The sequence below is a fragment of the Rhincodon typus genome, chromosome 29 (genome assembly GCF_021869965.1).
Source record: "Rhincodon typus isolate 14 chromosome 29, sRhiTyp1.1, whole genome shotgun sequence".
NCBI lineage: Eukaryota > Metazoa > Chordata > Chondrichthyes > Orectolobiformes > Rhincodontidae > Rhincodon > Rhincodon typus.
This window is the reverse complement of record NC_063360.1, coordinates 18,244,151-18,258,570: the sequence shown is the minus strand read 5'-3', so window position 1 is coordinate 18,258,570 and position 14,420 is coordinate 18,244,151. Positions and strand designations below refer to the sequence as shown.

Here is a 14,420-nt window from a genome sequence, read left to right as displayed (position 1 = left end):
AGCTGTGATTAATAGCCCGATGGAGTCTAGTAGAGAAAGATGCCCTTTGCAGGGTTCAATTAGTGACCAGCTATTATGCAATCACTGGCTTAAAATCGCACAACGGTTACAGCACTGAAGGTGATCATTTGGCCCATTGAATCTGCACTGGTTCTCCAAGGGCAGGTAATTCCATATCACATCCTGAAATCAGAACTTGCAGTTTATTTTTTCATCTTGAAGTATTTTGAAAAGCAAAATTGAGTCGATCTCCAGCACCATTTGAATCCATCCATTTCTAATCCTTATCATTCATCAATGCAAAAATAATTCCCTCGTGCTGTCTTTTGTCTTTTGCCAGTCACCTTAAATGATGCCCTCTGGTTCTTAATCCCTCTGCCAAAGGAAACAGTTTCTCCCTATTTGAGATAACAAGGTGTAGAGCTGGATGAACACAGCCCAGGCCAAGCAGCATCAGAGGAGCAGGAAGGCTGACGATTCGGGCCTAGACCCTTCTTCAGAAGATTTTCTGATTTCTGAATGATTTCTGAAGAAGGGTCTAGGCCTGAAACGTGAGCCTTCCTGCTCCTCTGATGCTACTTGGCCTGCTGTGTTCATCCAGCTCTACACCTTGTTATCTCAGATTCTCCAGCATCTGCAGTTCCTACTATCTCTCCCTATTTGATCTGCCTTGCACTCTGATGATTTTAAACAGCCCTAATAAAGCTTGTCTCAACTTTCTGTACGAAGATCAACCCAGTATCCCTATCTGTCCTCATTACCAAAATCCTTCATCCTTAGAACTCCCTTCAGATATCATTTCTGCATCCTCTGTTAAGACTGTCTGAGGAGCAATGCCCAGATTTGGATGCAGTGTTCAATTTAAGGCTAAACCCGTGCCCCAACTATGTCAATGCACTCATCTGCAGTGACCCCTTAGATACTCCATGCTAACTGATACTGACCCCCATCAACTTCCATGACCACTTGTAGTCCCCAGATGCTAAATGATGACAACTCAAGCTGGTTTTTAATGACCTTTTCACCTTACACCCTCCATTCCAATTTACCCATTATCTAGCATGGGCAGTCTTCAGCAACCATGTTGCGATGAAATTAAAATAAAATCATAAATGTCTATTACTGCCTTCACTTTATTAAAAAAATCTGATTCCTTAAAGCCCATTCAAATATTAAAATCACCCCAAGTATTTATTTCTTTACAAAACCAAACAGGAATGTACATATAATCCCACATCAAAGTCTGCTAATCTTTCAATGACCTGTTTGAACTGTCAATCAAACTGTGAATTTTGGGTCCCCTGCAGAGATTATGATAGGATATGGAAAGTAGCTAGAAATTAGTAATAACGTAGTGAGAAGTTTGGGTGGAGATTGGTGGGAGTCTTAAAAATCATGAGGGTTCTGGATAGGGTACATTGTTGGTGGAAGGATCAGGAACCAATTGACACTGATTTGAGGTAATTGGAAAGGAAGAAAGATGTCATAAGGAAGATCTTTTCTAGCCACTGGTGTTTGGATCTGAGGTGCACTGCCTGAGAGTGTGATGAAAACAAATTCAACCACAGCTTTCAAAAGGCTATTAGATAAGTATATGAAGGTAGCACACTGACAGAGCTTTGGAAAGGAGCTGTGCTATAGCAATTCTATGATTCCAATATGTTCCCAAAAGTTGCAGTTACCTGCTAAGATAGGAATGTTTAACCTTTTGAAATGCCAGCACCTGAAAATAATGCTTACATCTCCTATCAATGAAAGGAAGTAATACTTTCACAAGTGTTTCATTGACTTGATTTGACTTATCTTTTGCAGAACACACAGAATTTCAGGACAGCTTTGTGACTTCTGGCGTCTTCAATGTAAATGAGCTAGTGCAGGTATCCAGAAGTAAGTGTTGTTTTTATTTAAGTCCCTTTAATAACAATGGTACTGCATTTACAACAGTTCTTTAGCTTTATCTTTAAAAGTGGTGGCCATTTAAAGTTTTACTTGAAACATTTCACTGATTTTATTATTTATACCTGGGACACTGCTTTATCTATAATCAATATAGTAACCAGGTACTCTATAATGAGAAAAGAATTTATGTTTGATTTCATAAAAATGTCTGTATGGTAAAGTGTAATTCAAATTTTAGGGCTGGAATGTAAAATAATTCCAGATGAGCAGGGCTAGTAATCTACTCTTGTTTTATCAATGGAAAGCTCCAACAACTCCCTGTTGTGGCAAAAGATTTCTAAAAAAAGTTTCTGTGTTTTATTCTCATTACCAGATCTAGACTTTCAAATCCACTTGTCAAATAAAGATTTACTGACATCAGGTCTGAATTAGTTTGAACCTGTGTTTCCTTGTTCTTCTCCTGCAGTTTAAAGTAATTTTGTAGCTAAGATTTTGTACCCTCAACAATCTTACATACCACTTTAAAGTCATGTCTCATGCCTCCTTTCTAGTATGAAATATCCATGTCTCAATGTTTTCTTTTCTGCAGTACCATTTTGTCACAAGCCACAAGCTTGAAAATAGGCATAAACTAGATTCTAAATGGACCTTCTTTTACCTTTAGGTGTCCCTGATATATAGAGTTATCCCATCCCCTTTCTAGGCACTTTGTCTTTACTTTCTATTCTTGAACATAATACCCAGTTCCAACCTCAGGATTTAGTTGTCTTGGTGTTTTTGCTTTCACACTATTAACTCCCAACAGCCATAACTGTATGCAGTTCCAGCATCTTATTTCTACTGCTCCTAGTGCTCGTGTGTGTATATTGTATTATAGATTTGCTTCTTCTCATGTTCCCCAGTGTCTGCCGATTCCTGCTCCCGTGTGCCTGTCCTCTGGATTTAAATTCCACGCACCTGTTAACCTCCATCTACTCTGAGACCTGCCTCATTTAGGAAACTATTAACTCCATGCCTCCCAGTTTGTGCTCTCAGCTATCCTGCTTAAATTAGTCTTTCTTGCTCCTTGACCTTCGCTCTGTTTCTGTTTGGTTAATGTGCAGCCAGTTTTTCCTGTACTAATCCTTTTATTTCTGCCAAGGATTCCAAGTTATTTATGAACGTAGCATTCTTACAACATGCTGCTATCCACTAATGTATCTCATCTTTTTTTTAACAATACCTCCTTTTCCAATCACTGGAAATAATGCATGAATCAATAATTTGTATCCTCTATCTCAGATTTGTGCCAATTCCCAAATAGATGTGTTTTAAGGTTGCCATGCTCTTTCTTCTTTTTGAAATTTATCCCATAGGTGGATGTTACCTTTAGTTTCCATTAATATTTTTACTGACTTTTATTTCACTTGTACTGCTTTAACTCCACTTTTTACCACCCTATAGGTATTGTCAAAGGCCACACTTAAGCAATCTGCTTTCCTACGTAAAGAACTGGCTATTTCACCCAGGAACAACATTCTCCTCTTCTAAATTCACTTCTATTTTGCATCTCAGTTGTTTCCATGTAATTCCATATCTGTCAAATATTCCTCATTCAATGGTCACTCCCCTTGTTCTTCTTTGCTTTCAACTGACCCCTTTGGTTTTCATTTGACTGAGGTGTTCCCTTTATAATAACATAACTCCAACCAATGATGCTCCTTCTACAGTTTTTAATTTGGTGAACCCCTTTTCACCTCTTCAGTTCCCTTTTGTTTTACCTGCAAGTTTTACCAGAACCTACAGGTCATGCCATGTCATACCGCAGCTGAGAGTTTGCAGCATTTACATCAATATTTGCGAAGGCTGATTTTTTTAAGCTTTCAAAACTCATAGACTCCAATGGAGTCTACATCTGACAGCAGAGTTCTTTATGTTCCATTCGGTGTTTGATATCGAGTTAATGTAATTTAAAGGTCTACCTCAACTTGTTAGAAAAATAAATAAACAAGCAGTTATGTTACTGATTTTTAATTCAACCTCTAGCATCATTTGCCCTTAGCAGTCCTTTGGATGGACTAATGCAAATTCATTATGTATTTAAAATGTCACAAAAAATTAAGTATCTGGCTTTACGATAGAATACAGAGACAGTTCTTGTGACTAATACCTTAGTGTGATGTAAGTTTGTCGGAAGTTCTTGACAAAGGTGCTGACTCAACGACTGCCTACATGGAGGGGAGGGAAATGGTGCATCTCTTTCTGTTGATGGACATTGGGACACAACAGATGTCATTACTGCACATAGCAGGGTACAGCGTAACAAATAAATCAAGCTTAGGAAGTGATGTTAGATGGAGAAAGTTAAAAATTTTGAGAGATTTAATTTATGAGAATCCTAACAAGAGAACATTATAAATTATCTCTCAGTAGATACTATGTTTAAAGCATACTTTTTAAAACATATTTTTGTAAATGTTTTGAAAGAAATGTCAACTTTTGAATTTAGATCATCAAACTTATTTGTATTTAGTTGTTGTTAGAGCAGCATGGTAATTAGGGTATAAAAACTGAACTTCCAATTTAGAGATGCAAACAGACCTGTAAAGAAAGTTAAATCTAAGATTGGTTACAAATTTTAACGAAACGTTTTGATTTCTTTAATTTTTAGCTCCCATTGTGACAGGAACAGGGCCGAACTTCTCTCTTGGAGAATTACAAGGTCACTTGGCCTATGATTTGAACCCACCAAGTGCAGGGATGAGGAGAACTTTGCCAAGTAGCTCATCGAGCGGGTATGTGACTGAAACTGTATAACCCACGAGGGACTATAAATAGACTACACCGCAGGACTTTTCTAATAAATGGGGCCATGGCTTTCTCAGAAAAGTTAAAAATATACACAGTTCCAATGCTTCCCTTTTAAATTTACTGTTTATTCGAGCTTCTGATCATTAAGTAAATTCCAATGCTGTCAATACAATAAGATGTAGAGTACAAAGAGTAGTTATAGAATGTGCACAGCTGCTTCTTCTGCCTAACTGAAATATTTATTATGCCATTGTTTATCATCAGACTATTAGGATTGCTGGTTTCCTTGAGATATCAGAAGCGGGACTTTCAAACGCTTGCTACCAAATTTTTGCCTGACAGAAGAATATTCGACGGGCTTCTTAGATTCATATTTGGCCATCTGATTTCAGTCCAGCCTTGAAATACATAAAACAAGGACAAGATTGTTTAATAATACAATTTGGAGTCTCCCATCTCTAAAAGGGCCTCATTTGCAATTTCAACTTATAAATGAACTTGCCATTGCCAGTGGTACTAGACAGCGAGTCACCTAATCAGCAGTCATTCTTGCTATCCGTAGGATCCACAGCCACTCTCCCCCAACCATAATGGCCCCATCTGCTGTTGGATTGAATGTGGAAGCCATCAATGTTCTACCACCTGGATCTAGCAAGCTTCAGAGAGCACCTCTTTTTGTTTCCCCATTTCATCAACTAAACTTTAATGAGCTCTGACCTGAAAATGTGCAGCCTTGGTCATGTGCATTGCTGAATTTGTGGCCTTATTATGCTGTAGCTGACAATTTCCCTATTGTTTCACACTTAGATCGTTTTTTCTTCTGCACATATCAGTCAGTAAATAGGAGTTTGAATATATAGTGAACGTTCATTTACAGATTTTGAGGTGCAGAAATTGAAACAGTGTTTTAGCTGTTTTGCTGGACCATGTTCATAAAACAGCGTCGCCTATTTTTAACTAGCAAAAGGAGGATTTAAGTATTGTTTTATCTCTTTTGGGAGCTATGAGACCCCCCGCAACTACAGGCGAATTTGCATCAAAACGCATTATAATGGACTTCCACTGTATTGGTTGTCTTTTCTGAATGCGATTATGCAAAAAAGGCAGCTATGTGGAATTTATTTGTGAGCCGTGGGAACTCCCCAAGCTACATCCCCTTCTTATGGGGGAGCAGGTGGAGGCTGCACTGGTGGGAACCCCCATTAGAATTTCCCAACCTATTCTGAACAGTCCAGAATCTCAGTGGAACTAGATTCCACTCCATTCTGCGGTCCCTCCTCCGCACTTACTATGAAGGTGTTCCCAATGCCGGATCTAGATTTCCACCCCCATGTGTTTACGTTCTCTCAGTGCTGTGTTGAATTTAATCATAAATATTTTTGCTGCAGTACTTTATTGTGGTTTGAATCAAAAACAAATCTCATCAAATCTCATGTTGCCATGCACCTGCAAGTCATGGAACAGTATTATCTTTCATCTCTCCCATGAATTTTGCATTTATCAGGAATGCTGTATGATGGCAAGGAAAGCTAGAGCAAAACTCGAAAATGTTGTACTCAGTTATCAGCAAATTTGAGACATTAATTGGATCTTTCGTTTCTGCTTGCAATCAGAAACCACTAGAGCAATTGGAATCACTCAATTGAATGCTGCATTGTAACTCAACACCAACCATCTGTTCAATGTTGCAGTGGTCTAGAATTCAATATTCTGCAATTTATCACTGGCTGTCTAACAGTTAATCTTAAAAACATAGCTGAGATATTAGTGGAAAATTTCCCAGCATCTTGGGTGGAAAATAAGAAAATGACCACACAAGTCTGATTTCACGATCTGGAAATCAGTCCCATGTCAGGCTTGCATTGTTTTGAATTTGCTGAATTGCACCTACACAAAAATTGCCTATCTTTGCACTGATCTTGCAAGTGGACATATCCCTGTGACAGCTACAACAGTGTAAAAATTGGCATAAAACAAGTACAGATGTGCCCTGGGCAATAGAGGTTAAAAGGTTTTTATCATGTGCCGTAGCATCTCATTCTCAAAGCCCCTTCTGCTCCTCTTCATCCTCATCCTCTTCCAATATTAGGTGTCACAAGGTTATGTTCAGCTATGCAGGGTGCTTAGCCCTTCTGAAGATGTGGACTGGCAGAGTATCCGGTTTGTTGGAGCCCAAACATGACATCACAGGAAGATTTCAGTCCTCAGTAGGAATTATGTTTCCACATTTCATTCAAACTCTGAAAACTTCAGTTATGCTTTACCAAGTGGCTTTGGTCCACCATACTGTTGGACATAAATCAATACCAGATATGTGTCATGTAAATTCAGGAAACTAGTGTGAGCTGTTCTTTTTGTGCGGTGCTGTTCTCTGAATGAGTGGTGGAGCATTTTGACAGTGGCATCACGGAAGCAGTAAAAATGCTGCTAGCAATTCTCATGTCATGAAGTTATAGTATGAAATTGGTGTAAATCAGTCATCTGTGATTTCCACAGAATAATAGCTTAGTGCCACTCTAGTCTTGCATTTACTGGACTTTTATCCAATTTAAAAAAAACAATATTTATTTGTATATTGCAGGACATTGCTGTCATAGAGCAGAAATGGAACATATGACCTCTCAAACCTGCTCTTCCATTCAGAATGATTTTTTTTTTGCTGATTGTCTGCTGGACATTTACCCAGTATTTTGCATTGAGCATCTATATTGAGCAATGAGGCCACCTGCCAGGAGTTCAAAGGCACTGACTGCCTGATTGAGAGGAATGAGGGTGCCTGCTGAGAGCTAAACCTCCTGCTGTTAATGCTGAACCTTCTGCCATGCTGTCTGCTGGGCACCCATCACTAATCTGTGGCCAGAGTCTTTTAGCAATCCTGGGTCAGTCCTGGTGGGTATTGTATCCACAGCAGCAGCCACCTCTCCCACTGGAACTACCTCGCAATGTACAGCTACTAGCCTACCAGGTGGCAGCACATGAAAGATGGGATTTCCATCTCCAGGGTCCTTGAACCTGGGGAATGTCAGCCACTGTCCAGTTAAGTGCTTGTTTGGTACTTAATTTAGTTGGCCTTCCCAAAAGTAAAGTCTCTGGTGAGACCCCCATTCACCTCCATTAAATATTGCTCAATAGTTTCCCCAGTTACACTATTTAAGTTTCTTCACTTCTCTGAATGAATTAAACCCCTGAGCTCTTTGGTTCAATGGCACTGTCTCTACCTCTGAGCTAGGAGATCCAAGTTCAGGTCCCACCTGCTCCAGGCATATGTAATGACATCTCTGTTCTGGTTGATTAGAAAGTTGCGGCCCTGTTATGGCACAATGGTAGTGTCCCCACTCCTGGACGGGGAGGCCTGAGTTCAAGTCCCACCTGCTCCAGACATGTCAGAGAATAACATCTCTGAGCAGGTTGATTAGAAAAATAGGTTAATCCCCTGACAGTCACAAAATTGCTATTGAATTACCTCCAAAGGAGAAAGGGAGAAATTACAATTACATCCTCTTATCACCGACAGTAAATCTACCGAAGGCAGGGTAGGCCTTAAACACTTCTGTGCCAAACTGCTACAAACAGAAATATTGAACTTACTTGTAATTGGTAAGATTGGATGAATGTAGTGTGATACTCATTGTTAGAATTCTTGTCTTATCACAAAACAATGCATCAACATATCTCTCATGGCATTGCCTTTAGTAAAGCATAGAATCTGCTGCATTACAACGTGATGAATTGTTGGGTCCTTTATTTTCTTGCTGCTGAAGGAGATTGTTGTGTAATTAAGAACATAAAAAATGGGAGCAGGAGTAGAGCATTTGAACTCTTGAACCTGTTCTACTATTCAGTATGATCATAGCTGATTCTCTTCCTCAATTTAATTGTCCCATCAACTCCCTATAATCCTTGATTTTATGTGACGTCAAAAGTCTATATGTCTCAGCTTTGAGTATATTGAGTATGGTGCTTCCCTTGTCCTCTGTGATAGGGTAAAGTCCATAACCTTCTGAGTGTAAAACTCCCTGAATCTCAGTCCTGAATGATCAACTCTTTATCCTACGATTGTGCCCCAACTTGTGTTCCCCAGACAGGTGAATGGCTTCTTGTCATCTCCCCTTGTCAAACCTCTTCAGAATTTTCAGACGACTTCTCATTGGGGTAAAAAAAAAGGCAAATTAAAAAATATGGCATGATCTTTTTTATATTCAACATGTAAGAGAGTCTTTCTTCCTCAACAGAAGTAAAAGACACAAATCTGGTTCAATGGAAGATGATATTGACACTAGTCCAGGTGGGGAGTTTTACCCTTCACCAAGCTCACCTGCAAGCAGCAGTAGGAACTGGCAGGAGGAAATGGAAGGAGGTGAGTACTGAAATTGATTCTTCAGGGTTCTTCCTCTGGGGAAGTTTACAATAAGTTGTCCTTTGAGACCTTTCAAAATGTTCTGATGTTAAACTGAACTCTAGTTGCTTTGCGATAGGACCAGTTTGAACATGAATGTTTTGCTTAGGTAAATATGTATTCTTGGAGACATGTCTTGCAATATGAGGGTATGAACTAGTATAGAGTGTGCTTTTATTTATGTAATTAGTGAAACTTTGGAATAAGTACCCTTTAAATTTTCCTATGCTCTCACTTTGCAAGCTATTTCCTCCATCTGTTTTAATTCCCATTATGCTGTGCACTGTTCTTTGCCCAAAGGGTCAATGTACATAACTGCTTGTCAGACTGAGCTCAGGGAGCCTAGGAAGGGATTACCTGAGTTTCCTTCTCTGACAGAAACGCTTACAAGGAAAATTTTGGTTAAGGGTTTGCCAATGTGCTGCTGTAAGTTTGACTACTCCGTGGAGATCTCATAGAAATACTATGAGTGGCCATTCGTTCCTGTTGAACCCCAACTAATGTTGTAGATGGGGATTGGGAGAGCTTCTGGAAAATTGCTGACTTTCTTTTTGCTAAGTCCTTCCTTCATTGGTCTACCCACATCAGAAGCTCATGAGGAATGATGCAGTCAGACAGACAAAATGAAAAGTAGGAGATAGAATAAGCATGCAAGATGGAAGAATAAAGGAAAGGCTGTTGAGTTATCCTAGTCTCTGTATCATTGAGACACTGCAATAGTACTGACTCCTCTCTTGTCCACAATTTATATGAAACTTACCATTTCCAAACAACAATGGACATTGGCCACACTTCAAAGTCCTTCACAAAAGACTCAATTGACTGAAGGGTCTCTTTAGTATACGATTTTATATTCAGTGTGATTCTATCAATACAAAGAAAATAAATGGATGCTGATGGATGATGAGTGGAATTTCTGAAGAGTTTTAAAGGAGCAGCAGTGTGAGAGTTTAGTGAAGGAATTCCAGTGTTTGGGACCAAGGTAGCTCTGGCATGAATCATGTGATGAAGGAAGGTAGGTTGGACAAGTAAGAGTTAATGGCAGTCAGGAGAGGTTAGCACTACTGATGCCAGAAGGGTTTTAAACAGTATTGAGAATCTTGTAAATTTAAATAACTAGGGCAAGGATGGGTGACTAGGATTTGATGGATGAAAAGGCACTGCAGCCAATTAAATAAGTTAAGCCTGTACAAGATGAAAAACAAACGACAGGACTGTTGGAATAGTTGAGTCTGAAAGTAGCAAATATTGTTTGAGATTCTATACAAGTTGACATTGATGGTTTGTGTGACCTCAAGGATACAGGGTTTGAAATTAAGCTTAGGATCAACAATCACAAAATGGTGGAGGGCCAAGAACTGCTCTGCTCAGTTTGTGGAGTACTTTAATTGACATTCTGATCATTATTAACCATATGAGAAGCTAAACACTTGTTTCGTGCGGCTAACTGGGATAATAAAATTGTACTGATATTTGTCACTCGGTTCAGTTCCTGTTTTGTGACCAACTTTCAATTTTATCAAGAGTCATAATCAATAGTTTGCAATTCATATTACGTAAAGCATATCTTGTGGTGCATAGTGTAGGCCAGGAATATCTGTGGTCTCTGTTCTGTTAACATTCAGGTGGCTCTCTGCTAATATGAGGCTATGTTTCTGAGTAGGTTATTGAAGTGTGTTCAGAATTGCTCCAAAAAGAAAATCTGAAAGAAGCTGTTTGTAAAATGCAAGTAGGGTGGTCCATGAAAATGTTGAACTTCATTGTGCCTTTGCTTCATTGACCTCAGTTGATTTACTCCAGCTGCTGCTGCAAATTCTGGTGATGGAGGCTTCAGTTTTCTTATGTGGTTCTATGTCTTCATTTTCATGTGTGGTTCTCTATATAATACCACAATTTTCTCTGCAAGAACTAACAGCATGAGAAATGCGATGCTCTTGTGTATAAGCACAAAGGGTCAGATAAATATAGAACTTGCTTACCAAGATATGTTTTGTTGGATGTGATTTTATTAAAGTGCAGAAAAATTATAGGCTTTGCAAATATTTGTATTACAACATTGTTATTCTGTTATTAGTGGAATGTAAATTGAAAAACTAAAGAAGCAGAAGATTTAGCACACAATTATATTTCCAAATCATGTTGATGTCTACAAAAAAATGTGCCAGATTTACTCAGTGTAAAAGAACAGTTTTAATTCAGCTCCAGTCCCAAACCAAAGGGAAAGGAGCAGAGATCTGGGTCTGAACTCTTTTGTGTTATCCTAGGATTTTCAAGGTTTCTAAGTTGAAAGAGGGAGGAAAATAGGAAGAGATTAAGTTAAACGTTTTAAGAAACAGGTGGTTGAGGAGAGTGCTGGAATGTTGTGTATATGGATTTCAGAAGGTGTTGATAAATTACCATATATTAGATCTATCAGCAAAATTTAAGCCAATAGGCTGAAGCAAAAATAAGCCGAGAGGTTCAATACAGCAAAATGGATACAACATTGGTGAAGAGAAAGAAAACAGAGATGTGGTGAGTGGCAGTCTTTCAAACTGTAAGGAGAAATACATTGCGATTCCTATGTCCAGATATTGCTTGCTTTGAAATTTGCAGATGACTCAAAACTTGGAGGTGTAATTAACAGCTGTGTATAAGGGGTAGCACAGTGGCACAGTACTGCTGCCTCACAGCACCAGGGACCCAGGTTCAATTCTAGCCTCTGGTGACTGTCTGTATGGAGTTTGCACATTCTCCCTGTGTCTGTGTGGGTTTCGTCCGAATGCTGCGTTTTCCTCCTTGGTGTGGGCTCAATGGATCAAATGGCCTGCTTCTGCACTATAGGAATTCTACGACTCTAACAGTGAGGAAGATAGTAATAAACTTCAGGAGGAAATAGGCTGGTGGATTGGGCAGACTCATGACAGATGCAGTTCAGTCATGTTCAGTGTGACTGATGCATTTTGGAGAGAGGAATGAAGAAAACACATTGCATATCAAAGAATACAATTTTAAAGGAACAGCTGCATGGCACCTTGCCCTGCAACTGCAGAAGGTGTAACTCCCTCCTCAGTATCTAAGGCCCCAAACACATCTTTTAGGTGAAGCAGCGCTTCCCCTCTTCCCATATCGCACTAAAATGTTTTCTCCTTCAAATATTAATCCAATTATGTTACAATCATAGAGGCAATACGGCATGGAAACAGACCCTTCAGCCCAACTCACCCATGCTGACCAGATTTCCTAATCTGAACTAGTCCCATTTACTAGTCCCATTCACTGCTCACAATGTGGTCTCCTCTACACTGGGGAAACAAGGCGTAGACTGGGTGACTGCTTCGCAGAACACATTTGTTCTGTCTGCAAAAAGGACCCTGAGCTTCCAGTTGCCTGTAACTTTAACACACCACCCTGTTCCCTGGCCAACATCTCTCTGTCAGGCTTTCTGCAGTGTTTGAGCAAAGCTCAGCACAAGCTGGAAGAAAAGCACCTCATTTTCCACTTGGGAACTCTACAGCCTTCTGAACTCAATACCAAGATCAACAATTTTAGGGCTTGAGGCACCTTCTCCCATGTTCTTATCCCAACCCCCACACACCAAGCCTTGTTATTACATGGTCTGCTATTACATACTATCTATTGTTAGCCACTAATAATCTCCGTTCCCAGCTATTCATTGACTTAGGCTGACTGTTATCCACCTCTCTGTCTGTCCAACTGTTCTTTTTCTTTGGGCTCCATCTGTATCAATTGTTTTCTCCCTACCCCCTCCCCCACCCTATCTTCTGCACGAGAAACAACGTTTTCATAGCCACCATCAGTTCTGAAGAAGAGTCCACAGATCCAAAACGTTAACTCTGATTTCTCTCCACGGATATTGCCAGACCTGCTGAGATTTTACAGCAATTTTTGTTTTTGTTTGTGATCAGTAAAGTCACATTCGAAATACTCTGTACAATTCCTGTTGCCGTGCTATAGGAAGGATGTTATTAAACAGGAAGGGTGCAAAAATGATTTACAAGGATGTTACCAAGCCTGGAAGATTTGAGTTATAAAAAGAGAATGGATAGGCTGTGACTTTGTACCCTGGGCATAGGAGGTTGAGGGGTGACCCTATAGAGGTTTATAAAGTCATGAGAGGCAGAGATTAAGGTGAATAGCCAAGGTCTTTTTCCCAGGTTAGGGAAGTCCAAAACTAGAGGGCATAGATTTAAGGTGAAAAGGAAAAGATTTAAAATGCACCTGAAGGGCAACATTTTCACACAGAGGGTAGTGCATACATGAAATGAACTGCCAGACGAAGTGATAGAAGCAAGTACAATTACAAATTTTAAAAGACATTTCGACAGGTATATGGATAGAAAAAGTTCAGAAGGATATGGGCCAAACGCAACCAAATGGAACTAGTTCAGTTTAGGAAACCTGGTCAGCATGGATGAGGTGGGCTGAAGGCCCTGTTTCAGTGCTGTATGCCTCTATGACTATAACAGAATTAGATTAATATTTGCAGGATAATACATTTTAGTGCTATATGGAAAGAGAAGCTAAATAGATTACTTCTTAAAAGAGCTAGTGTAGACTGGATGGGCTAAATAGCCTCTTTCTGTGATGTGCTGTTCTATAATTTAATGAAATCAGAGAGAAGGTGCAGAAAAGTTCCACTTGAATGGCTTTAGGGGCAAAGTTTTTCCTCACCATTTCCAGGAGTTATAATTGCACTGGAGGACATGCAGAGGAAATTCACCAGGATGTTGCTTGGAATGCAACACTTCAGCTTTGAAGAGAGGCTGGGTAAGCCCAGGTTATTCCCTTTGGAGCAGAGAAGATTTAATGAGGACGTGTTGGAGGTGTATAAGATTACGAGAGTCACGACAGGGTGAATAAAAATCAACTGTTCCCCATAGTCAAAGCGTCAAACACAAGGGAGCATAATTTTAAGGTGAAAGACAGGAGGTTTAGAGGGGATTTGAGGAAAAGATTTTTTGAAATATACTGCCTGGGGGGTTAATTGAGTCAGGTAACCGCACAAACTTTAAAAAATACTTCCTTGAATACTTGAAGTGTCCTACCATTCAAGGCTATGGGCCCAATGCTGGAAATTAGTGCAAGGTACTGGTGTAGATTTCATGTAACTGAGTGGTATAGACTTGATGGGCCAAAGGGTCTCTTTACTGTATGATTCAAAGAATTCAACCCTACCAGAGGTGGAGCAGTCCAGAAGAAGGCCTGTGTAAATGGTCCAGACTGCAAGTGAAAGCAATTTCAATTAATATTTGGTGGCATACATTTTTAGGTGCGCTCTGCCTGATTGATGCTATTTTCAAGATTAGTAAATGAGGAAACTCTGCTCTAATGT

At 39.6% G+C, this 14,420-nt stretch overlaps 1 protein-coding gene across 1 annotated transcript in view; it reads left to right on the top strand.

Annotated features, from left to right (window-relative positions):
- LOC109913300 (nuclear factor 1 C-type-like) overlaps positions 1-14,420 on the top strand; it is a 74,016-nt gene that overhangs the window by 29,911 nt on the left and 29,685 nt on the right. The window contains exons 3-5 of the mRNA XM_048613912.1: positions 1,813-1,887; positions 4,550-4,673; positions 8,922-9,046. Coding sequence (XP_048469869.1) covers positions 1,813-1,887; positions 4,550-4,673; positions 8,922-9,046 — 324 coding nt within the window. The remainder of the gene's footprint in view (positions 1-1,812; positions 1,888-4,549; positions 4,674-8,921; positions 9,047-14,420) is intronic.